The 26,783-nt window shown below is 40.7% G+C and overlaps 2 protein-coding genes across 6 annotated transcripts in view; one reads left to right on the top strand and one right to left on the bottom strand.

Moving 5' to 3' along the window:
• etv6 (ETS variant transcription factor 6) overlaps positions 1-6,951 on the bottom strand; it is a 37,501-nt gene extending 30,550 nt beyond the window's left edge. For 2 of the 5 annotated variants that reach the window (XM_066667856.1, XM_066667857.1), the window contains exon 1: positions 6,559-6,951. In XM_066667856.1, coding sequence (XP_066523953.1) covers positions 6,559-6,579 — 21 coding nt within the window. In that variant the 5' untranslated portion in view covers positions 6,580-6,951. Of the gene's footprint in view, positions 1-6,546 lie in introns of all 5 variants that reach the window. The other 3 variants (XM_066667855.1, XM_066667854.1, XM_066667858.1) reach the window with 3 other exon arrangements.
• A 5,879-nt stretch (positions 6,952-12,830) lies between these two features.
• Positions 12,831-26,361, top strand: LOC136695289 (protein mono-ADP-ribosyltransferase PARP12-like). Its single transcript, XM_066669285.1, has 12 exons — positions 12,831-13,157; positions 15,840-15,975; positions 17,074-17,452; positions 19,923-19,973; positions 20,089-20,215; positions 21,443-21,608; positions 21,907-22,027; positions 22,141-22,237; positions 22,350-22,422; positions 22,642-22,772; positions 22,936-23,087; positions 25,001-26,361. Exons 1-12 carry the CDS (start codon positions 12,865-12,867, stop codon positions 25,525-25,527), a joined length of 2,253 nt encoding a protein of 750 aa, XP_066525382.1. The 5' UTR covers positions 12,831-12,864; the 3' UTR covers positions 25,528-26,361.
• The last annotated feature ends 422 nt before the right edge of the window (positions 26,362-26,783 follow it).

Raw genomic sequence — 26,783 nt, 5'->3', positions numbered from 1 at the left:
AACTGTGTTATGTAATTCGCATTATGCCTTTTTCTATGTTATGAGTGATGACGCCTGTAATGAGGAAGAGATTTCATGTTACTGTCGCATAGTGTTTCTATGGTAATTACCCATACATTTATAATCGTGATATTGTCGCATAAAATGTCGAAAATATGCGACTATGTCATGAATTGCTGTCACGGGGGTGTGAAGAGTAGATTCAGGGAGGCGGACACACTCGCTATAACACGGAAGGTTTAATAAAGAGAAATAACAAAACAAACGGACCTGAAGTTAAACACAAAAACACAAAATAACACTAAACTGGACTGGGGCATGAAACAGGCAGGAGACAACGAACGAGGCACGAGAAACATGAAACCCAATACACAAAGAAACAAAACGAACTCAAACTCAAACCAACAAAATGACCGATACCAGGAAGTGAGGGAAGAGGGCTTAAATAAACGAACTTAACTAGACACACCTGACACAGATAACGAGGGAAAAGAAGGCGGAACATAGGCGGGACAAAGGCGGAGAATGAACATAAACAAAGCCATGTGCAGAGACAGGAAAACAGCGAAGAGAGAGCCACATAGAAAGGAGGAAAACAACCAGAAAGTGCCAGGATGTGACAATTGCAGTCTCCTATATATGTGTATCACGAGTAGGAGTGTGACCGGGTTGAAATGAATGATCATCCCTTTTACTTGGATTCAGAGTCAAAAGAGAAGCTAACATTCCTAGCTTAAATTTCATGATTGAAAAAATAGAACAAAACTGGAAAATCATCACTATATCAAACATCCTGTCTGTCCCAAGCCTTCAGGGTAGTGATTGTACAAATAGACAAAGATACATTTCCATTACCACATCAGACGGTTATCAGCTAATATGAGAGGAGTAAAAGCTTTGTGCATTCAAGAGATATACACATATTAAAAAGTGTGTACTAAACTGTAGGGAAGGCCCATGCTTTATATCTCCTTTCCTAACACTGATGTGTTTACAAACCACATATTTAGCATATATCTCGTTGAGAAAAGGAGAGAAGCTCAGACAGAAAAATCTGTGGCCCATTACTGATTACTGAGAGTGCTACTGAGTTAGCATCCTGCTAAAACTTACTCTCACAACAACAACAGCCAGGCTTTGCCTTCTAGGAACCCAGATTACTCTCCAACAGCTCAGCAGTCACAGAGAGGTCAAAGGACAGATGGCACTGCATAAGGAGCATGGAAAGAACTAAACAGACTTTTCTGGTGAACAGTTATTCTACAGCACACAGCTGAGGTTGGGATTAGTGTTTGAGCATGCATCATGGAAAAACATTAAGCAGGAAAGCATGGCCTCTTCCCAACACTGCCAGCACACAGTCTGTCTTATACTCTGACCGTGTGTACGCAGCTTGAATAGTGTAGAAAATGTTTAAAAGTGACAATATGTTGTGGTTAGAGGTAATAACAATGTGAACACTGATCCCTGAAACGTGTCAGCTGAACCTCAATTAGACTTTATGGTTTTGGGGCCATGTTTACACGCACACTGCATTTTGTATAAAGGTTTTTCCTTAGGAGAAAAATACAGTCCATAAGTTTCAGGCTTAAAAAGTCACACACATAGGACTGATTGGTTGTTTCAGGCATAAACCGTGTTATAGCTAGCTAGCGATTAGCTTTTATACTGAACAATCAGGGGGCAAACATTGAGATAACGTTGAGTAACTATGAATGGAAATTTAATTAGTGATGCACGGTATACCGATACTAGAAAAATATCTCAATACTTTGTCATTAAAAACGGTACAATACCACATACAATGAGTACTAGTACTGTAACTGCTTATCCAGTTCAGGGTCACGATGGGTCCAGAGCCTACCTGAAATCATTGGGCGCAAGATGGGAATACACCCTGAAGGGGGCGCCACAGGGCAACACCCACATACACACACACCTATGGATACTTTTGAGTCGCCAATCTACCTACCAACATGTGTTTTTGGACTGTGGGAGGAAACCAGAACACCCGGAGAAAACCCATGCGGACACAGGGAGAACACACCACACTCCTCACCTGGAGCGGGACTTGAACCCACAACCTCCAGGTCCCTGGAACTGGGTGACTGCGACACTACCTGCTGCACCACCTTCAATGATAAGAAACCGACTAGCACCAGCAACTTTCAGTACAAACTTAGCTACATTTTATAGAAGAGAATCGCCGGTAGCACAACTCGTTAGAACACCGGGACTGACCATGAGCGGGAGAGACTTCTCTGCTCCCTGAGACAGAGCTCCGGGAGACACAGCTCCAGCGTCTGCTCCAGAGATGAATCATAATTTTGGTATCGTGACAACACTAAATTAAATTTTTGTCATACTTAATTTTATGATGTAGGAATGGAATCCCAGACAGGAATTAAGCTTGGGCTTAGGGTTAGGACCTAGGAAAACACTGCATTCTGAATTAACACTATCCATCACATCATTAGCCCAATCTAGGCCTAACCCCTGTCTGGGAACCAAAAAAAGTTAAAGGTTGTATATGTGAAACGCCCAGTAGTTTACAGAACCATGTGTTATTATATTATTACATGCTAATTATGAATGCATACTAGAGATGTTGATATGTATGGGCATCAGTATGGTGGTGTTATCAGCAAAAGAAAAGCTGAACTGGTTATAGGGTGTGGGGGTACATTTCATCTGATCCAATTTTGTTAAGAAATTTGTCCTGAAATAGCACTCACTCGCAACATGCCATGCTGACAGTTCTGTATGACTTCCTGTGCAGTTTTAGTGTTTGACTAATTTGAGTATCAAATCCCACTTCCGGGTTTCCTACATAACATTAGGAAGAGTTATTTTAAAACAGCTCATTTTAAAACTTGGCAGATTCAAGATTTCAGTATCAGTCACAGTGGAAAAGAAAAAGTTGTATCGTACCATCTCTAGTGCATATCACCTTGTGTGCCCACCCTATATTAGCCCCTTAAAACTGTTGATTAGGATTTCTGTTAAGTACGATTTAGAGGAACACTAGGAACATTCAATCATTCATTCATTGTCTGTAACCCTTATCCGGTTCAGGGTCGCCGTGGGTCAGGAGCTTACCCAGAGTCACTGGGCGCAAAGCGGTAACACACCCTGGAGGAGGCGCCAGTCCTTTACAGGGCAACACACACACACACATTCACTCACACCTACGGACACTTTTGAGTCGCCAATCCACCTACCAACGTGTGTTTTTGGACTGTGGGAGGAAACCGGAGCACCCGGAGGAAACCCACGCAGACACAGAGAGAACACACCAACTCCTCACAGACAGTCACCCGGAGAAAACCCACACAGACACAGGGAGAACACACCACACTCCTCACAGACAGTCACCCGGAGCGGAACATGAACCCATAACCTCCGGGTCCCTGGAGCTGTGTGACTGCGACACTATTTATCACTGTGCCGCCTAACTCTAGGAGCACTAAGACCTAAATTAATTATCTATATCCAAAACGCAACTCCCTCTATATGTTTTTTTTGGGCACTGTCTCTTGGCCAACACACTTATAAATTATGGACCAAAGCGGTCCTTCTATTGTAACAAGCTTGACATTGTAACAAACTCTAAAATTCTAAAACGTGCTATTTAGAACCGTCTATAGCACATTCTCCATCAATCTGAAGAACCCTTTCACAATTCACTTCAAGTGTTCAGGGTTCTATATAGAACCATTTTCTTAACAAAAGAAACAAAAAAGCATCGTAGAACCATCATTTTTATGTGAGACGGCATCCAACATCTCAAAATGACCTATCTCTGATAAACACGTTGATGGAGTACCATTCAAATCCAACTGAATCTCCACATGCTTTGTGCAAATGAAAACATGCAAAATCAAAACCAAGAAAACCATTTTCCTATGAAAGCAATTTGACTGCACAGTCACGGGACGGACACAGACAGGTGGGCCTGCTCCTGCTCTCTTCCTCCAAACGAGAGAATTAAACAAACCTACGATCATACACAAGATCTAATATGAGAAACAGCCTGGTGTTGGGTCATTGTGTGAACAACAGACTGGTGTAAAGTCAGGTTTAAAGAGCATCTTCCCTTGTGTTGATTGCTTTTTCTTGTTGTTGTTGTTGTTGTTTTTTTTTTGCCAATTATTTTTAATCTCATTTTATCTGCTTCTTTTGTGCTTGTATATTTAGTTATCTACACACCTTCATAAGTATTTGGGGCAATAACATTTTCTGTAGAAGTGCCTTATGAATAAAAATTACTTATTTACTTTATAACTCACTTATTTGTCATTTGGAGAGACACTAATAAAGCTCTGGATTTGATTGGACCAAACGTGACATCATCAATCTAAGACCAAACGAACAAGGTGTTACAAAGTCTCAGATCCCTCAACCTATAAGTGTGTTGTCGTCTTGCAGAGGATTCAAAGGTGAAGATTAAACATAAAGGTCTTCCGGTGGAAGTATCAGAAGGAAGCTCATCGTCCTGCCAAACCTGAGCAGTTACATTACAGGAAAACATTAAACAGGGCACTGGAAGACCTTTAGAATTCAGCCATGTTTTTTGACATCGGGGACGGAATTCGAATGTTGATGAAGATGTCAAAAGCTAAGATCCATTATGCATTAATATACGACTTATAACCAAACACACATCCATTGAACGGAACTGTGTGTGTTGACCAAAAAAAAAAAAAAGAAAACTCTGGACCTTTCAGCTCTAAACCTTACACAAATCCTTGGCTAGAAAGTCATAGTAAAATATATTAAATATTTATTAAATAGCCACTTTAATGAAGCTCACATTAGTCTCATAGTTTTTTTGTTGAAGCCTAAGGGTTTAAAAATGCTTTTGATTCTGGAGAATCTAAGGTGTCCTTGGGTTTAAGAAAGGCACGATATAAGTGCAATTTTATATTATTATTATTATTATTGAGCTGAATAAATCAAAGTATACAGCTTCACCAGTTTTCAGTCAGGGATTGAAGTTTAGCACCCTTAGCCACAAGCCACTGTGCTGAACCTGTTGCTTGTTAGTCAACCAGGAAAGAATATAAATATCAGGCACCAGTACACGATGACAGCTTAAAGGGGGAATTCCAGAGATTTTTCAAACATTCTGCATAATTCAATCATTAAAACATAAATATTGTTGGGAAATGGTGCACTGAGGAGAAACTGGTTGACCCTGACTTATTTTCAGTGGTAGTAGTAGTAGTAACCAGAGGAATCAGGCCTCATGATGTATACAACTCAAACATAGCCATTCTGTTTACTCTCCAAAACCAGAAATGAACCTACACAAGCTACACACACAAAAAAAACGGATAATCCTAACGTCTTAAAGCAAACTGGTTTTTCCTGGTGACTATTTTGTCTTACAGCACCCTACAGGTAGCCCACAACCATGCAGTATATTTTAGGAAATATCCTTATCTCAGAAATACTGTAAAGCACTGCCTCATCCGTCTGATAATGCATTTATAACCATACTTATATGAGCCATTAAAATCTCCCGACAGCTTTTTTCGCTGTCACTACAGCTGTGAACTGCTGATAGATTGAGCTGCTCCAGAATCACACCGTTTACATCGGACCACTCTGAATGTGTGGAAAACCTCTGCAACAAATTCACTTACAAGAGGAAACCCTACGTGAAATTCAAAGTGGATGCACAAGTGTAAACAGACACAACATCTCATTGGACGTTAATCAACTTCGGTTTTGAGTTTCCTGGCTTGTGAAAGACCCACCTGAAAGGTGTTCCACAAAGCAAGTAAGCTAGAAAACCTAAGCCCAAAGTGGAGGAGTGTCCAAAAGAAATGTTCCTAAACTCTTCCCCTATTTCTGAGCTTGAATTTACACAGCAAATTTGTGGAACACCTTTGTCTTTTGTTTTGCTGATTCCCTAAATGTACAGGGAACAATTTGACATGAGTTCATTGTAATCATGTTTGAGTTTGCCTTTATTTCCACAGGTTCCACTGTGTATTTTTGGTTTATATATTTTTCAATATGTCAAAAGCAGGGAAATATATATTCTATTTTCAAACAGCAGTGTGTTTACTAAAATGAACAAGGATGCAGTGCCCAAACTCTTACACATGACTTTTCATTCCCTCAGTTCCTGAAGAAGCAGCTCGCCGGTGATGAACCAAATGGACCTTGATTTGCAGGTAAGTGCGTGGGAAGTGGTTGTGTGTGTGTCTGTGCCACAGGACAAAAACCGCCGCCGTGTCCAAATGAATGGAAACCAAAGCCCCGGAGCTTTCATTTCATTATCTTTCCCCACAACAAACGGATAGAGGCCCCGTTTTCTGAGAAGGAAACCCCCAGGTTTACTACAACAGCGGCAAGACTACGACTCTCAACACTCGCCGAAGCCACCTCGCCTTCTCTCAGCTGCGACAGCAACAGATGAGGAGTCGAGCGACCGTCGGTGAACAACGTGACGACAACAACAACAATAACACCGCGTCCCTCTCCAGTACACTGAACTTTAACAAGGCTGTGGTGCGAAGTGCAAAGCATAAATACCTTAACGCTGACCTGCGAAGGGGAACTGGACATGTCTCGTTCAAATTCAGGAAGTTCTCCCGTTTCCACTTTCCTTTCCCCCCCCCTTCCTCCTATTCTCTATTTTCCGTGAAATAGATCCGTGAAGAAGCAGCGATTTTCCTGTTGGAGTGAGTGCTGAGCCGCCGGCGGGCTGCAGTTCATCCCTCGGCCTCTCGGTCCATCGTCCAACAAGCAGAGATAAGGACCCGGTTCGTTGTAGAACTTCTTTCTCTTTCTCCGGTGTGTGTATGTGTGTGTGTGTGTGTGTTTCTTTGAGCAGCAGCGCTACATCTTGGCGAGGCGATGGTTAACACCTTCCTGGAAGCCCTGCGCCGTGCTCATTGATTCGGTCGTGTTTGGTGGCGAAATGACGTGAATTCCCCGCACTGAGGCGCAGCCCCCTTAAAGAAACACCACACTACCTCTCAGCAAACACACACACACACACACACACGGGGGGGGCTGGGCTTCGTTTCCCACCCGTACTGAGACAAACCGCACCCCCTACGCCCGAGCGAGCCAACAGGTGCAGAGCGAATCCTTACTTTGGTCTTATCTTACACAACTTTTACATAGCTTACTCCAAACATGGAGTAACTTACATTGGACCCCTCCCCAGTTCATACTGTCACCCCCAAATAAGGTAAAACCCACATTCCCTTAATTACCCGTCAATAAAGATGTTACAGACATTTCATGTGTCATTTTCACACAGCACCAGGACCCCCAGGGCCTCCCGTTCAATCAGTAACACTATGTAAAAAGGTGTATTCTCCCTGTGCCTGTGTGGGTTTCCTCTGTTTGGTTCAGTTTTCTTTCCACGGTCCAAAATTCAAATGTTGGTTATTACATGACTTTGTAAGTGTAATTAAGTAATAAGTTGTAATTTAACAAATTAATTTACTAGGTCCCGCCACAGTAGCTCAGATAGATTATATATTTATTGGGTTTTTTATTTATTTATGTATGTATTTATTTATTTGAAGCTCAAGTTTGTTTAATTTATCTTTGCAACTACTTTTACTTGTGCTTGAGTGTTTAAACTATTGATATAACAGAGCTTTTTCAGCTCAGCGATCTCTAAACCTCAAGCCCAATGTCATGCGCTGTGATTGGCTCCTACTCCACACTCACTCGCAATCAGCCAATCGCAGCCTGTGGAGGCGGGGCTTGTCGGAATACGGGTAGGGAGGAAGGGGGAATAGTGTGCAGCGTTGTGGGAGTGGCCTAATGACTGTGGCTCCCTGAAGCTGTATCAGGATCAGCGGTGTTTAAGCGCACAGCTTTATAAACATGGTAAAATACACCCACTACACTGATCCCAGACCAGCCTTCTCACGCTAACAGCTTCTTTTCCCGGCATATGCAGAGGAAACTGGGAATTCAAGTTGTTGTACAGAAAGAAGGTTGCTTAACTGAAAGGTTTTCAACTCCCTGTTTATTTAAACGTCGAAAACCTAGATTTTGGTCAATATTTATTACCATTAATACATAAAATGAGGAGAAAACATTTATTTTGTTTATCAGTTAACTGTAGTAATCACATTGTTCAAATTAGCAACCAAAGCCCTAGGTGCTTCCTAAACCTTTTGGGCTAACGACTCCCTGTGAATGCTATTAATCATTTTAATCCTATATTTATACATAATAATTTAATGTAGGACGTTCAACTTAACAGTAACACTCACATTCAGCTCAGGAGTTAGAGTTGCAAACATATTTAAACCATTAAAGTTGCAGTGTGTAAAATTTTGTTCTATCTAGCAGTGAAATTGTAGATTGCAACCAACCTATCCCCCTTTTTTAATCCCCCTTTACCAAGCTTCAATGTAAAAATGATGTCTCTAGGCCCTGTGTTTGATTTGTCCATTCCATTCTAAACAGCTAGTGATGTTTTTGGCAGACGCTTGTAGTAAAAGACCCTCTCCTTATGTAAATGTGTATGGCTCATTCTTAGCTAACAAATACAAAATGATTCATAGTAGATTCATTGTAATCCATCCCTCTAAATATTACATATTGCACCTTTAAAGAGCAAGTGCAATGTAAAACTCGCTGCTTGCCTAATCATCTTCTTTAAAAATGACATTTGTAAGATAAGTAACTAGTAACATCCAAAGGAATACTCTCATATTAATTACCCTGATATACCCATGTACTAACATTGTCAAACTCATTTGTGAAAAAAACACACCACATAATAGGGACTCGAGTCTTTTAGGAGCCACTGAACTTAGATTATAACAGTAAAGCCTTCTTCATGCTTTGATCATCAAACATTTCTGTAGAATGGCTTTAACAGCACAGGACTTCGTGGCACATTAATAGTGTTCAGTTTTACTGTGTAAGGTTTTCAGCTCGAGAAAACAAAACCAGAAGCATTTGAAGAATACATGTCTGACTAAAAGTATATATATATTTCATGTGTTGCATCAGTGTGGAGAGATTACAGTCAGTGTTTTGAAACGATGCAGTTCTGGAGAAATGAATCAGACTGAAAATCTGAAGTGAAAATTGTCAACATTTGTGACCTTTGCAGCTTACTGTGTTATTGCATTCATTCAGTTCTGTCATTTCTGCTGAGTACAGCTGTGGATACTGTAGCTAGGGAAGAGGACGTTAGGAGGAAAAGGGACTTTTGAAATTTCAGAAGACAAAGAAATTTGGAGAATAAGGCATTTTTAGACCATATATGGAATGAAAGGAAGAGCTTTAATTGAGATGCTAATATAAAAGATTTTGAGAGCCAATTTTTTCCTCATATATATATATATATATATATATATATGAGAAAGTGTCAGTAAAAGTTAATGTAAAATATTGTACTCCAAGTTATTTTGGAGTATTCTTATTGGTCCATTCATCATGAAATATTCACATACTTTGAACCCGCTGTGTTGCAACTGATGTAGTAGTTATATATATATATATATATATATATATATATATATATATATATATATATATATATATATATATATATATATAAAAATACATATATATGTATAAAATTAAGTGCGTAGGGCCCTCTTGTGGGCAAGCCCTTGAACTGCTTGTAATGTGCAGAAGGAGAATTGTACACAAATCTATAGGAGGATTCTTGAATATTAGATTAAACATCTTGTTTATAAATGTATACCGTATATGTAAATATATACAGTTATATTAAAGGTAGAATACATCAGAAACATGAAAAATTATTTCCCTCATTTAAAGTACTTGTTACAAATCTCAAAGTCAACATTTTAGAGTCAGTTTTTTGTTTGTATTTGTTTTATTTCATTTACTGTTTTTCATTAAAACACCCAGACAGAGTTAATATTGCTAATATTGGCTATCGTTGTATGAGGCAAGAGCCACCGATTTGATTTCACACCTCATGCCACTATATTTCAAATTGCTGACGAAATCATTTCTGTTGCTTTTATACTCCTGAGTCTGATGGCGTGACTCTGAGTTTCTCAGCAGTGTATGTTTAGCCTCATACTTCCATGCTGACTAAGGTACCCAACTGACTGTGTACCCAAACTTTTGCTCACTCTATGTACTTTTTCCACCTCCACTTACCAATAGCCACTCAACATTCATATCAGTATCTGCCTCTGTGCACACAACATGACCCAATCCAGATATGACTCATGACTCCTTCTTTACTGAAAGTGATCATTGTTTTTTTCCTGATGAGAAAAATAGCCTGGGCCTTCCTCATGTCATACATTCTGTTGTTGTTTTCATTTTAATGTGAACTCTTTCACTGATCATTAAGACTTCGTTTATGTAAAGTGCAAGAGGAAAGAAAGAACTTTTAAAAGTTTTTTTAATTTATTTTAAGTTTTCTATCCATTCATTCATTCATTGTTTGTAACCCTTATCGGGTTCAGGGTCACGGTGGGTCCAGAGCCTACCCGGAATCACTGGGCACAAGGCAGGAACACACCCAGGAGGGGGCGCCAGTCCTTCACAGGGTGTCACACATTCACTTGCACACTCACACCTATGGATACTTTTGAGTAGCTAATCCACCTACCAGTGTGCGTTTTTAGAGTTATTTCTTTTTTAATTCATCCGAGATGAGGGTGGGTACATGAGCTATTGCCTGACGTAAACAAGGACTACTGACGTGCAGACTGACCAATTAATTGTTTACAGTGAAGGTTATCGACCAATAACGGTAGCTTTTAGGCTACTTCACCACGCCCCCTTCTCACTCAAGCGAACCAATCGGAGTAGGGGAGGGCGGGACTAGTTTGTGAACGAAACTTCTCGAAGTTCTATGTAAGCGCTAGAAAAACAAAATCCCGGACGTTTTGAAATTCCGCCTGGACATTTTTTTAAGTCTAAAAAAGAGGACATGTCCGGGTAAAAGAGGACGTCTAGTCACCCTAGTTTAGCGTCCTAGCCCTAGTGTTTAGCCCCTTTGTCTACTTCCCTAGCCTTTCTCTAGTTTCCTTGTTTTTTCAGTAAAGTCTCCTGCAATTACCTCCGTTCCTGTTTCTATCTCCTTGACCACCGTAACACCCACCCACGTGACAATGATAGTAACATACATCATTCCATAAGGATCTTAAAACATAATATTTTTCTGATCCATTGATTCACCTGTGTAGTTCACATACAGTAAACATACCATATATCTTGTATACCGCTTTAATTCCAAAGCACACCTACTGTCCTTCCTTGGACTTCAGTCAGGAGGTAAACAGTCAGCTACTGCTTTGTTTACTGATCCAAAGAGTTCAAGGCTGTTTCTCAGACATCATTGTGTGTGTGTGTGTGTGTGTGTGTGTGTGTATACCTGCTAGTGGAAAAACACTTTATTCAAAGAAATAAAGCAACATAATGCATGTCAAATAACAAGGAAACAACGTGTAAAACACAATAAGAAGCCCTTGTGGAGCCATCCCTAAATGTGAGTGGGTGTTTGACAACACATCGCCCCTTGTGGTGAAACTCATTTTTACAAGCCTTTTCCATGAAGTAAACATTATCTTAAAAAGCAGTATGTTAAACATGTCTTGGATGGTCCTAAAGGCATTAGAACAGTCCAGTGACTGTCCCTGTCACATACACAAAGGCCACAGGGACAGTGCCCCCTATTGGCAATCGACAACAGTTCCAACCGTCACCCTAGCTGTCCTTTAAAGTCTCTGTACTGGCCAGGCCCAATTCTGTTAGCTGCAGAGGATTTGCATATTCAAGGTGATAAGGTGCTATGGCCACATCCCGCATTATATATATATATATATTATGAAGAATGTATAAGGAATGTATGTATGAGGAATATTAAGTTCTAACACCAACCATAAATCATCAATTAGAAGATAATTATTAACTTTAGAGAGTACATTCTGAGTTCAATTATTAGTATGGACTTGGTGTCCTCGTTTTTTTTTGGTTTTTTTTTTGTTTTTTTTGGATGCCATTGGATTCATTTCATTCATTCATTATCTGTAAGCGCTTATCCAATTCAGGGTCGCGGTGGGTCCAGAGCCTACCTGGAATCATTGGGCGCAAGGCGGGAATACACCCTGGAGGGGGCGCCAGTCCTTCACAGGGCAACACACACACACTCACACCTACGGACAATTTTGAGTCGCCAATCCACCTACAAACGTGTGTTTTTGGACTGTGGGAGGAAACCGGAGCACCCGGAGGAAACCCATGCGGACACGGGGAGAACACACCAACTCCTCACAGACAGTCACCCGGAGCGGGAATTGAACCCTGGAGCTGTGTGACTGCGACACTACCTGCTGCGCCACCGTGCCACCTTGGCATTGGATTGTCCATACTTAAAGACCTACACCGTGTATATTTGCTAATAATATGCTAAAAAGTTTAGCATTGGGTTTCATTACATTTAAGCCACTGAAACATTGTAAAGAAATGACTTCATGTGAAATGTCTGTGAAATTAATTGAGAATTAATGCAGTTTTATTAGTAGTAGTATTATTTAACTGTGCTGTGGCATTTGAATCACTCATCCCTATACAATAAAAACAACAACAATTATAAACAATTATATTTTATATTATTCTTTAAAAAAACAGAGCACGGTTTATTTCAGTGGCTGTGCTAGGTGCGTTACAGGCAAGAAATAAAATGTAACAGGTCTTTATTTCTTTACTTACTCACAAATCACTCTAGGGTTGCCTACACTGAGGGATTTCTTCCAACATGGCAACCCACGTTGTGCTGCTGCGCTCGTTGCCTGGGGCACGGGGTCAGTTTCGTTTTCATCAAAATCTATCCTTGTGGAAGACAGACTCGGACCCTCTTTGGTCAGAACTCTCGCCATGTCTGAGAGCGAGTGTGTGAAGCTGATTTGTGCCCGAGGAGGAGCTATCGGGTATGAGGAGCTTCTCTCTCACTTTAGGGGAGACATATTTGCAGAATGTTTGTTCGGCGGCGGAGTGGAGGTGGTTATTGAGAGGAGCGAGTCCCTGGAAACGGTTTTTCTGAGCGGACAGAAGATGGTGGCCGTCAGGTGCAGAGTTAAACTGTGCCGAGCCAAGGACTGTTTTGGGTGTGATAACTTACACTTGTGTAAATTCTTCCTGTTCGGAGACTGTCCGTACAACAGAGGAAGGTAACACAGACTCGGAGAAATACTTCACCTACATTCTCCTCCTTTTATTTCATGAATACTAAAGCTGCATTGGCTAGCTACAGAACTTTGGTAAATTCTAGTGTAAATGAATAGCTAATTGTATCAAACGTGCTAACGAACCGTTTGTAACGGGGGTTGTGCTGCATTCGTTGTTGTGTAGTTGTTTTTGAGCCTTTGTGTATGTGAAACAAATATGTTAATTAGTTGTCACGGTATGTAAAACTACCACAAAATCCAGCCTGACAGCTCTGCCGTTTAAATTAATCTTTCTTGCCAAACAGGGTGACTCTCGGTCTCAGGAGGAGGACACTAATGTGGCAGATATTTTTTTCATTTTTTTAAGTAATGCTACTTTCTTTGTGTTTTAACAAATATACAACAGCCTTAGAATATGCTAATACGCTAATTATCATAAATAAATGAATAATACTTCAACATGGCACATAGTTTACAGTTAAGAAAACACAGCCCTTGTCCATTTTCCTCCTCGTCATTTAAAGGCTAAGCACCAGCTCTATGAAAGTGTTAAACAAATAAATACAGTGGAGTTTGAGTTCCTAACTTGTGTTTATTGATAGTCAGAAAATATGTAATTTCTTACTAATTGAAGGAATAAGGTTTAAAAGACCGTTGGTCCCCCCCCCCCAACGGTGTTGGGAAACTCTAATAGGCGTCTTGTCTGTGACGTAGATGGTGGACAACAACTCTAGAAGCTGCACTTAATTTAATGCAAAATGACGAAAAGGTGTGTTGTTTTTGGCTGCAATCATTCAATGTACAGTGGGACATCTGTGAACAAATGGCCCAAAGATCCCAAAATATCCAGAAAATGGACTAAATTTGTCCACTTTAAACGGGCACTTTGGAAAGGACCATCCGCTCACTCCGTTATCTGTAGCTCATTTCACTGGCGCTTTTCCAACAATATGGGCATGTAAGGACACCAACGAAAGGTGTTCAAGAGCCTCTGTAACATGGAGGTAAACAGGGTAAGGACACTCACTTCGCCTGTTTTAGTTGGTGTTAGTTAACGTTAGCTTGACGATACTCTTTCTGATACTCTTTCTGATACTCTTTCTGTGACCCTATACGACTCAAGTGAAAATGTAAAATGCACTCTCCATTCACCTTGGCTCTAGTATCTATGCTGATATGGGGATCCAAAAGGATAATCAGTGGTATGGCCCTTCCGGATCATGTGTTCAGTGCTGACTTATCAACCATGGATAATTGGATGGCCCATAGGTTGAACGAGTTGTGTTCAAGATAATATTAAATTATGGCCTAGATTGGTTTTGTGCAAAGTTAAATGTGTCGCAGAATTATGAAAACTACCCTTTAATAATAGTGATAATACAGGCATTTTGTAAATAGAAGGACATCTTACACACCCACCAGTGAAAATCAAGTTTTTATCATTGTTATGTTATCCACAATGTCTGTATTGTGTTTGTTAACATCCTATAAGCAGTCCTAGTCATGGCTAAATATTTCACAAATGGGTTATTTTATACATCCAGGGATTCTGACGTCATACACCTAAGGAACCAATCCTATTAACTTGGGGGGCAGGGTTTTTTAGCTGCTGGAATGTGGAGGAGAAGTAAGTGGAGACAGAGCTGCACATTTATATCTCTGTGTATTATGTATGAAGGCAAAATAAATATTTATTTTGGGAAAAATATCTTGTAAACATTTAATTTAGATTAATCAGTGAGTGTTAGGGGTTGTTATTATAGTAGAAATCAGTTGGAATTTGTGCAAGTTTTGCTTGGAAAAAAAGTCCATTGATTTGAGTAGGAATGGAATCAGTTCTCTCTTGGTAGTAAATAATTCCATTAACGAGTTAATGTAAGTGAATCTCTGACTGTGTGACTCTCTGAAATATGTGCCAATATGAAGTGAGATGGTGAACTGAGACAGATGCGTGTTACACCTTGCTCCAGTGACGGGGGTATAAGCCAACACAAGCTCATAGGTCAATAAAACAAAGGTCAATTAAACAGCATATTAAGTGCAAATATTTGTTAAAAAATACAATGCAGGGTGAGTTTTTTTAATCTTACATTGTCCACAAACAAAACCATAGTTTCACTGGGTGGACCCCAGTATCTCTCACACATTCCTCAGCAATGATAAAGCAAGCCCTTGACTTAGTTTTTCTCCAAGAAGTAAACAGGGACAAACCATTTTGAAAGTAGGGGGAAATGGCTTGTTTACATTTATGTCCCTTATACACATTAACAGTTTGAGAAGGTGCTTTAGAAAAATGGAAAAACAGGAAGATGTCTTATGTTCCTTCTCTATCTTGGTCCAGTTCATATGGTATTCCCAATCTTTATGGTATGTGCAAATGTATTGGTCCAAATGATGATCCCAAAGTCTCCTCCTGACACTTATTGAAATTAAAAAGAAAAAAAAACAACATAATTTCGGCATTCTTTGGCATAGTCGCAGTTTTCGGAACCTGTACTGCAGGATAAAGGTTGCCCCATTGTTCTTCTCAGTCACATGAGGGACAAAGGCTTTTCTAGTTTCCTTATTTTTTCCTTCCTTCATTCACGAAAAAGCTAACAGTGCTGTATGTTGCACTGAAGTAAACTAGAATCTTTTACTAAAAACAAGTGTCAAAGCCTCTCTAAAAGTAATTTCTTTTTACAGAAGAGGATGTCGTTTCTGCCATGACCTGAAAACGCCACAGAATTCCAGAGTCCTGGAGAGTCATGGCTTGGACCTGCTGGACAGGAAAGAGCTTTGTGTCATTCTGCTCCAGAGCGACAACAGCCTCCTACCTGCTGTAAACATTACAGCCTCACACTTAATTTTACTCTTCCTTTCTGCTGGAACAAAATGTCTTACCTCCAAAATATATGTTTTAAAGGAGAAGGAAATAGCATCCTTATCTTTCAATGGAAGATAAGAATTTGAGCCATTTTTTTTTGCCAAAAGCGTACATACACCAGTGGTATTTTAAGTCATTTAGCATAGTTTGCCGTAGCATAGTTTCACTTAAAAGGAACATCAGTTCTCTCCAGTTGTTTACATTCAGAAGCTATGCGTCTTTTAAAGTGGAACAGTTGTATATGGCCGAAGTTTAACTCACCTGTACAGTTTTATTCACTGTTTGAATTACTATGCAAAATCATTTTTGACTTGAGTTGTTTAGCTTGTAGCACTTTTGGTAATGCAGTTAGCCATCCCCAGAGTTTGGAGACATTTCCACCTTGAGTGATCAGAAACAGCTAAAATAATTTTACCCACCTTTGGAGCAGGAATAGAGCTATATCCTCATATTGGTTCATGCTTTTCAAAGTTTGAAGTTCTCTCAGTTTTTTAAAAAAGGTTCCAGATGGTTCTGCCATGTGCAGAGAGAGAGAAAGCCTAGCTTACTAGCATTACTCATTTACAGACTGGGGCTTCCTAAACACATTAGACCATTTCGAGCACAAGCAGTCTGGAGAGCTAAAAAATTGTGAGGTAAAATCTTCTGAATTTTATAAAAATTACAATCATGAACATCACCTTTAAAGCCAAAAATTGGATGTATTTGGCTTTAGATTCTCAAATAAAGGTCCCAGTTACAAACATTTCTTGTGGAAACAAATATTACATTTTAACTACCACTTTACTTAAATGTTGCAGGTCTTATATCAAATCTCGTTTTTCTGGGTGTTGAGGTTTGTTTACATTTGAAATGCCTCTCAAGAGCATTTTTTGTAATGGCTTAATATCACTGGCAATACATGAACCAAGATCATTTTCACACCATGCCTAAGGCTGGTGACAAATGCTTTTTGGACATATGAGGTTTAGTTACAGCAGCAATTATTAGAGGATAATAGTTGTATCTATCATTTGTCACCAGCTGATATGAAAAATGTCTCTCCACAATTAGGTGTGCCATAACTACAACAATGGCCTGGGTCCTTATGGGCAATGTCAGGACGGAGAGGCCTGCAAGAGGCTGCACATTTGTGAAAAGTACCTCCAGGGACCTTGCATGTGTTCTCGGGCACACGACTTCTATGAGCCCCATCCCTTGAGGGTCCTGACCGAGAGAGGAGTGCCCCAGGGGCTCCTGGCTACTATGAAGACTGTGTACACCAACATTGAGGCCTTAAGACACCAGTTCAAAGGCAGACCACCGCAGAAGAGAGCCAACAAAGACCACATCCGACCACAGCAGACAGCGGCTAATATTGGTATTACTAATGTTAGCACAGGGCAGGGGGCCAGAGCCAGCTCAAACTTCAGAGCTCCTCGGTCCACAGCAGGTAAAGTTACACTCTTCATTAGTCTAGTTTGAGTGGTGATCACAGCCTTGTGAAGTTCATGGCCAAAATCCTCATGTGGGATTTTTGAAACACAAGGCATTGGGGTGGGGGGGTTAGTCTGTGAGAAGGTCAGCAGAATGGAGCAATCACTTGTCCTTGAGCCCGCAGTTCACAAGGAAGGGTGCAGATACAAGGGTTGGACAATGAAACTGAAACACCTGGTTTTAGACCACAATAATTAATTAGTGTGGTGTAGGGCCTCCTTTTGCGGCCGATACAGCGTCAATTCATCTTGGGAATGACATGTACAAGTCCTGCACAGTGGTCAGAGGGATTTGAAGCCATTCTTCTTGCAGGATAGTGGCCAGGTCTCTACGTGATGCTGGTGGAGGAAAACGTTTCCTGACTTGCTCCTCCAAAACACCCCAAAGTGTCTCAATAATATTTAGATCTGGTGACTGTGCAGGCCATGGGAGATGTTCAACTTCACTTTCATGTTCATCAAACCAGTCTTTCACCAGTCTTGCTGTGTGTGTTGGTGCATTGTCGTCCTGATACACGGCACCGCCTTCAGGACACAATGTTTGAACCATTGTATGCACATGGTCTTAGTGGTGCAATGTGCAATTAATGAAGATTGGCCACCAGGCTGAAAATGACAGGTGTTTCAGTTTCATTGTCTAACCCCTGTAGATTTCCATAACAACAGTTTGACTATCAGCAGCTCGAGGCCGCTGATAGCTGGGGCAGCCAAAACAGATAAATTCAGTTTGTTAGAATCAGAGACCCGAAGCTAATTTGAGCTAATAGTCCCTCTGATTCAAAGTTCCATTTTTGCTCTGGTCAACGTTCAATCTTGGAGTTCAAAGCCGTTAGTTGCTCCATGATGGAATCCAAGCTTCTACTCACAGTCACAGTCTGTGTGCCAACGGCTCTGCCCATCCCACCAATCATGTTGGTCAGTTTCCTTGGACTGTTTACAACTGACTCAACTCTTTTAATTTCCCGATAAAACAGGGCACCACCTAAACCAATCAGCAGAAAGCCCACAATCGTAAGTCTGAATAGGTATACATCTTCAATGTCCTCGATGGAAAGAGGCACCAGACACACCACGCGCCACCTCTCCCATCCATCCATGGCATATCCAGCCGGCGTTGTTCCATCAGGGCAGGCGAGCTCCCCCGAGCCCTAGCTTCTCCTTGAAAAGATGGTGTCAGTAGCGCTGAGACACCAGTTGATCAATTCCATTTCTAATTTAAATTCGAAGAGCAGAGCTAAGAGAGTCTCTGAGGGTAGACAAGACAAGACCAGAGAGGCCAAGCAGGAAAGATAAGGAGTGGAGAGGGAGAAAATGCAACTGCCTCCCACGAGAGCAAGAGAGAAAGAATTTTATCGAGATTTAATTCTGCAACCAGTGGCAATCCCATATCTCCAAAATCTGGGACGGAACTCTATCCTCCAAGATGACAATGCTCGTCCCCACAGAGTGGGCCTGCCAGCAGTCCTCACCTCAACCCCATTGAACACTTGTGGGATCAGCTTGGGCGTGTTGTTCGTGCCACAGTGACCACAAAAACCACATTAGCTGACTTGCGACAAATGCTGGTTAATGAATGGGATGCCATTCCACAGCAGTGTGTGACCAGCATGAGGAGGAAGTGCCAGGCTCTTGTGGCTGTGTATGGTTCTTCCACACGCTACTGAGGCCCCTGTTTTTTAAATGAATAAATTGTTAAATTGCCAGTATGTGCTATTTCTTCACACTTCATCCAGTCCACCAAATATCAAACGAGTCATTGGCAGAATAAGCTGTTTGGTATTGGAATAGAGGCAAATTTTTCATGGGCGCAACCCACATACTCAGCTACACTGCTCATCCCACAAATGCATGTTCCTTCCAAATGTGGTACCATTTAAAAAGGAAATTAACAGGCTTTCCAACGGTATATGATATACTGCCAAGAAGCATTGTTACAACAAAGAAATATCTATCTATCTATCTATCTATCTATCTATCTATCTATCTATCTATCTCTCTTCACTCACACTTATGGACAGTGTTGTATGGTCAGTCCACCTAGCATCATAAGTTTTTGGACTGTGGGAGGAAACCGGAGCATCCGGAGGAAATCCACGCAGACACAGAGAGAACACGCCAAACTTCTCACAGACAGTGGGACTTGAACCCACAACCCCAGAACCCTGGAGCTGATTTGATCAAACACATTTTATACAGTTCACATTTACACATGCCCACAGTTGCACACAATTATAAATAATTTTATCTGAATAGAAACATATTAGTATATAACAGGCTACTTCTTCATTCATGCAATTATGTGGATATAAACGTATGGCAGCTGCTGTTGCTGGTCTGAGGAAGGAGTTAGTTTGATTATTGGAATAATTTCTAGTGCATGCTCTTGAATGGGATTTACTGTTTAATGTTCTTCCTCTGTTACCTCAGAAAAAACTGAGATCTGCATGTACTTTGTCAGAGGAAGCTGCAAGCATGGAGGTAAGACTAGAATCTGATAAATTATGAAAACAATAGACTTTCATTCAAAGGTAGAACAACTAATTACATTAACTAGATCATTCCACTCTTTCTTCTTTCATTTTTGTTCCTGCAGATAAGTGTATGAGGGAGCACTCCAGACTACCCTATAAATGGGAGGCTAAAAATGGAGCGGCCTGGGAAGCTCTCGCCAACAATGAGGCAATAGAAAAAGAGTACTGTGACCCAGCTAAGACATACAGGTAGGACTCTATCTGTTACAGTTTAGATGTCTCTGATATACATACAATAGCATCAGAAACTTGTATCATTATCACACAACAGCCACCATCATCGTGCATCTGAGTCTGTAAAATCAAAAGCTGTATGTGCATATTATGCATGTATCAGGCATATTCTCTATGCATATCCTGTATATTGAAATAGCCTTGTAGTTATTGCATTTTTGTATGTAGTTAACAACTGAATGTTACATTAAATTACACATTTCATTACAGATTTATGAATAGGTAAAACCAAATATTCTAAATAAAATGTTCTATTCTCATTTCAATAAAATTTACAAATAAAACAATGATAAAAAAATGACAATTAAAAGTGCCTATTGAATTGTCTTGTAGATGCAGTTGAATTTACTGCTTTTCTATATCCAGCAATATGATTGGCTATTATTGTTGGAGGGCACATGGGAAAACATGGGAATTTTTTTTTTAATTCATCGGAGAACTTACATTTACGTTTCGGCATAGCTGCTCGAGATGAGGGTAGGTACATGAGCTTTGCCTGACGTAAACAAGGACTACTGACGTGCAGACTGACCAATTAAATGTTTACAGAGAAGGTTATCGACCAATAACGGTAGCTCTACAGTCAGACCGTCCAATCTGAAGATTTTAAGCTACTTCACCATGCCCCCTTCTCACTCAAGCGAACCAATCGGAGTAGGGGAGGGCGGGACTAGTTTGTGAACGAAACGCTTCTCGAAGTTCTATGTAAGCTCTAGAAAAACAAAATCTCGGACGTTTGTGAAATTCCGCCCGGACATTTTTTTAAGTCTAAAAAAAGAGGACATGTCCAAGTTAAAGAGGACGTCTGGTCACCCTACCCAAATACCCAAATCATGCCCCTTGGGTTATTTATATTGGTCCCAGGAGAGAGGTGTCTGGAGCCCTGCCCTGTGTGCGACACTCATTCAAGTCACAGCGCTCATTATAATGCACAGATCTGATTGGCTGAGTAGCCTCACGTGTGATATCCAGAAACACACGCGATTAGTCTGTGAGTTTCCTGGAGCACTAAGACTGAACCCCAATGACTAGAAGAGTCACACCACTTAAAACAAACACTCAATATATAATTAAACAGCTCTTAATAGTTAATCAGTTACAGGTCCAGCGCCTGAGTCCGGACCCAGACAAAGGTCTGCCTATTAATGACCGCTAATATACTGCATCTTATGTCTATTGAAGCTCTGGAAGTAACCCTGTGTATTTCGATACAATGACAATTGGAGCTCAGACTGTGCGGCGTCTCTCTACGGTGTCCTCATTGATCCAACCTACCTTTGTCCTTACCACCACCTGGGCCTGGTACTGGGAGGATGAGCATGGGAATTGGATACAGTACGCAACTTCAGTAAGTAATAACAAATCATAGTGATTCTGAGAGTGAAAACACATTAACATGGGCAGTCTGACCTCTCTGCAGCTATGCAGTCACACACATTCTTGCCATAACATTAACCATGCCCTTATATATACCATTTTGGACCACGATCAGACTGGTCAGTGTTTTGACTACTGGTCTTACTGGTTTGGTTCATCAGGGTTTGTTCGAAAGAGTAATGCCAAGATGTGTTGCTTATTGTGGAACTAGATATTTATGATGAAAGTCCTTTATGGGCTGTGTACCACAACATGTCTTTGTCTTTTAGAGCGGAGGGCACAACATGGCTTCCATAAGTAGTGAGGAACTGGAGGAAAAATTTACACATGACTGCAAAGCAACAGTGGAGTTCACTGCTGGCTCACAGACATACGCACTCAGCTTTCAAGGTACAGCTTTGTTTATATGAATTCACTGTTTGGTGTATACACACAAGTACCACAGCAACTATGAATGCTAAATAAATGTCTTGCTTACGACGCGTGCCATTAATCCTCTTTAGATATGATACAGACAAACAAGCGCTATGGCACCAAAAAGCTTGTGAGGCGTCGGCCTGTATTTGTGTCAGCTGCAGATGTTCAAATAATCAAAACAAGGTGAGAAGACAAAATCCTTTGGCATTTCTACAGAGCCTTTAGACAACGGATGAACCTGTTACTTAGGTTTGACATGATGCAAAGCACATTAACTCGCTATTTACATTTTCAGCAAGAAGCAGATCAATTTTAAAGGTATACCAAACCACTGGGACAAGGCACTGATTCCTGAGACTGGTTACAAGGTGATTTTATATTATTTTTCAAAAAAATATATGTTTACTGCATTTTGTTTTACTATAAAATATATGGTTTGCATTTGAGCATCGGTTTGTGTCCAATTCATGTAAAAAGATTAACTATATCTCCTTTTTGTGAATGTAAGTTGAACATCACTTAAGTTTTCAATCATCTGTATTTCTTGCTTCAGAAATAAGGCTCTTTAATCTTCTATATTAACACAGAGAATACTGCTGCAGAGCACTTCTGAAGAGTACAAAGAGATCCAGACCATGTTCAATGCCACCATGCGTGGTTTCAAAATTCAGCAGATAGAAAGAATTCAGAACAAAGCCCTCTGGGAAGTGTTTCAGTGGTATGTTCCTATGTTTTCTGATTCTGCACAGTTCTGCAATATGAAAAGTGTTTTTTTTTACTGTGTGCTTCAGTTACATAATATCTTCAAGTTTGGATGTTAATGCAGTGGAAAATGACTTCATTCCAGTGTTTTGAATTTTTGTCTTGACTCATTCTTACAGGCAGAAAGATGTAATGAAGAAGAATAATGGAGGGAGATACACTTCAGAGAAAAAGCTCTTTCATGGAACCGACCCCAAACACATAGATGCCATCTGCCACCATAACTTTGACTGGAGAATCTGTGGCACCCATGGCACAGCCTATGGAAAAGGTTGTGTTCTTAAAAGTCTGTTTACATTTTTAGGGTTTTCAGGGTCGCAGTGACTATGGTCATTCATTTTTATGATTGTATTTTATGCCATCGGTTGTTTGGTAAATATTCCATAAACATGGTTCATGTAAGTTGGATAAGTGGTAACAGACAATGAATGAATGAATGTTCATGTAAGTTCAAATTAGAAAGTTAAAACATTCCTCCTCATTGTGGGAGGAAACCGGAGCACCCGGAGGAAACCCACACGGACACAGGGAGAACACTCAGATTTAAGTATCTATCAAAAATAAATGAAAGAAAGTGAATAGCATAAAGTTTAATTTCCATTTTCACTTTCAAAACAAAACTTCAATGGCCATAATTATCAAAGATCCGGTTGTCTGCCTGGTAGTATGCAAACTACACTTTTAATATAGAGCTGAACTGATATGTTGAAATTAATGGCCCACCTCAGATCCACTGTTTTATGGACAATGGCCAAATTATTGCTGGTAACCTACCAATAAATAGCACATGTTATGGTTGGGGCGGCACGGTGGTGCGGCAGGTAGTGTCACAGTCACACAGCTCCAATTCGATTCCGGCTCCGGGTGACTGTCTGTGAGGCATGTGGTGTGTTCTCCCTTTGTCTGTGTGGGTTTCCTCTGGGTGTCTGTCTGTGAGGCGTGTGGTGTGTTCTCCCTGTGTCTGTGTGGGTTTCCTCTGGGTGTCTGTCTGTGAGGAGTGTGGTGTGTTCTCCCTGTGTCTGCGTGGGTTTCCTCTGGGTGACTGTCTGTGAGGAGTGTGGTGTGTTCTCCCTGTGTCTGTGTGGGTTTCCTCCAGGTGACTGTCTGTGAGGAGTGTGGTGTGTTCTCCCTGTGTCTACGTGGGTTTCCTCTGGATGACTGTCTGTGAGGAGTGTGGTGTGTTCTCCCTGTGTCTGCGTGGGTTTCCTCTGGGTGACTGTCTGTGAGGAGTGTGGTGTGTTCTCCCTGTGTCTACGTGGGTTTCCTCTGGATGACTGTCTGTGAGGAGTGTGGTGTGTTCTCCCTGTGTCTGCGTGGGTTTCCTCTGGGTGACTGTCTGTGAGGAGTGTGGTGTGTTCTCCCTGTGTCTACGTGGGTTTCCTCTGGATGACTGTCTGTGAGGAGTGTGGTGTGTTCTCCCTGTGTCTGCGTGGGTTTCCTCTGGGTGACTGTCTGTGAGGAGTTTGATGTTTTCTCCCTGTGTCTATGTGAGTTTCCCACAGTCCAAAAACACACGTTGGTAGGTGGATTGGCGACTTGCCGATTGATAGTAAAACCCAGCATTGCCAGGATTTTACTATCTCTCAATGATACGGAGAAGTCCTTCCATGTGTTCACCCTAGCAGGCAACAGAGTGACAAGTGACCAGTCAAGTCCTATGAGGAGAATGGGATTCAGAAACAAGCGACATGGCGACAGAGCAACAAATCCAAGTTGAGATTTTCTAAACTTCATGTGGATGACTTTTGATAGGGTGAAGTGACATTTTCAGTGTTTGGCTCCAACAAATTCCTGGGCCCAATCGGTACCTATTCTCAACAGTGGCTTTAAACGTGGATTTGTAAATGTTCTTCCACAGTGTGAAATAAATGAGCAGATTCTGTCTTTGGTGAACCATGAAGCTTGACCATGCACACACCCACAAGCAACAACGCAAGCAGCCTCGAATACACCCACAAGAAAGAAACCTGGAGCTACGTAAGCGACTTGTCGCCTGCTAGTGTGGACAGGAGGTTACACAGCTTGCCTATTCAGGGAGAGTGTATAAGACTTCCTGTTAAACCATGTGACAGCATTACAGAGAAATATCATCTTATTGCTCACCCTTAATACACTGCAGTCTTAGACAGGTATCTCAAGAATATGTCCAAGTCAATGGTTAAACAGTTCTCTTTTTTGTTGCAGGAAGTTATTTTGCAAGAGATGCACAGTACTCCCACAGCTACACTGGAGACTCCACTACCCGATGCATGTTTGTTTGCCGAATCCTGGTGGGGGACTATACTGTTGGCAACTCCAGCTATGTCCGCCCTCCCTCCAAAGATGGAGGAGACACCATCTTCTATGACAGCTGTGTGAATAACCTCAACAACCCATCCATATTTGTTGTGTTTGAGAAGCATCAGATCTATCCAGAGTATCTAATTGAGTATTGTGAGGAAAGTTCAGCTTACTCTAGTTCACATACATACTATTACCCATCAAACACAGCTGCAGTGAACAGGGCAAGTACTGCTCACACTTCATGGTCTTCTACAGGTACACGTACAACAGCAACAGCATCAGCATCTACATATCGCCAAACACCTGCAGCAGCGCCTGCATATCAGCCCACTCCTGCAACGGCATCATACAACACTCCGTCATATTCATACAATATACCTACTAGGGCAAAAGAGACTAAATCTGAGAACTCCTGCATAGTCTGCTGAAGGTAAAACAAAGACAATCCAATGTTCAATCAGCCAAAGACACTGGATGACATTAATCAAGCCAGCTCTACTTATAAATTCTAATTCAAAACTCCTGTTACTGTGGCATTATGTCCAAGAGTGGGTAAAAAGACTTAATAAAATTAACAAAACTGAAGGTATTAAGCAAGAAAAGTAAAATAACATTTTTTAAATTGTATTTTTCCGGTGTCAACATTATGCCATTTCTTTCTGTTATCTTAATAAAATGAAGAGTTGATTGAGGTAGACTTATAAATACAACCAATCATAGACATTAATTAGCCACAACAGTCAGCGTACACTTGTTTTTTTTTATATAGAAAATCACATACAGGTTGTTATAGTAATTTTTGTAACTTTTGCAGTACATCTTAAAGTAAGCTGGTTTGCTAACGCTTTGAAAACACAGGTTTCCAGACATTTTGTTTAAATTCTCTTTGGTCTCTTAAAAAGTATGCACAAGAGACACAAAACCCAAAATGTCCTTAGGACCTTTTGTCTACAGATAGAGGTTAGAAATAATGCATAATAATGAGCCAGGCTGTCATTATTAATAATGTGTTTAATGTTTTGTTCTGAAGCCAAGTTGACTGCACGTAATATTACACGGTGTAAAATATCAGCTTTACTGATTAAAGGTTTTCTACTTAAATCTAAATCTTGATGTTGTTCTCAGGACATTCAAGCCTCTGCTGTAAACGGCACATTCAGGTAAAATGGCCTTATTGAAATGATTGAGTATTAGAGCCTTATTATTCAAACTGAATTTCAACTGACATTTTACAGTGAAGCTTGCACAAAATAAAGCTGTAATAAAACATATTTTGTCTCTGGAATTATTTTATTAAGTGTACATTACATCAAAACTTATGCCACTTTCAAGTCCTGTCAAAAATATGGTTTAAAATAAAGTTAATCAACAAAACGCTGGATTTACTATTAGGAAAGTCAATTTGTGTATGACCCCTGATATTTAAATTGAGGGCGGGTTCAAGTGGAAAGCCAAGGTGGACAATGGTCAGTGAACAGGGCACGTGACAATAATCAGCCAAACGCGGACAAGATTTGAGTTGTCAACCGTTATTTTCCGTAGAGTTATTTTGTTTTTGACAAATATCAGTCACGGTCATAAGAGGGAGAACTTAACGGTTGCAACTGAGGGAATAAATCCTTTTTAGCTTTCTTTAGTTGACATTTGTGGGAACATAATAAATTGTGTTATTGGTTTGGTTCAT

This window comes from Hoplias malabaricus, chromosome 4 (assembly GCF_029633855.1).
Source record: "Hoplias malabaricus isolate fHopMal1 chromosome 4, fHopMal1.hap1, whole genome shotgun sequence".
In the NCBI taxonomy this organism is placed as follows: domain Eukaryota; kingdom Metazoa; phylum Chordata; class Actinopteri; order Characiformes; family Erythrinidae; genus Hoplias; species Hoplias malabaricus.
This window is presented reverse-complemented; position numbering and strand designations above follow the sequence as displayed.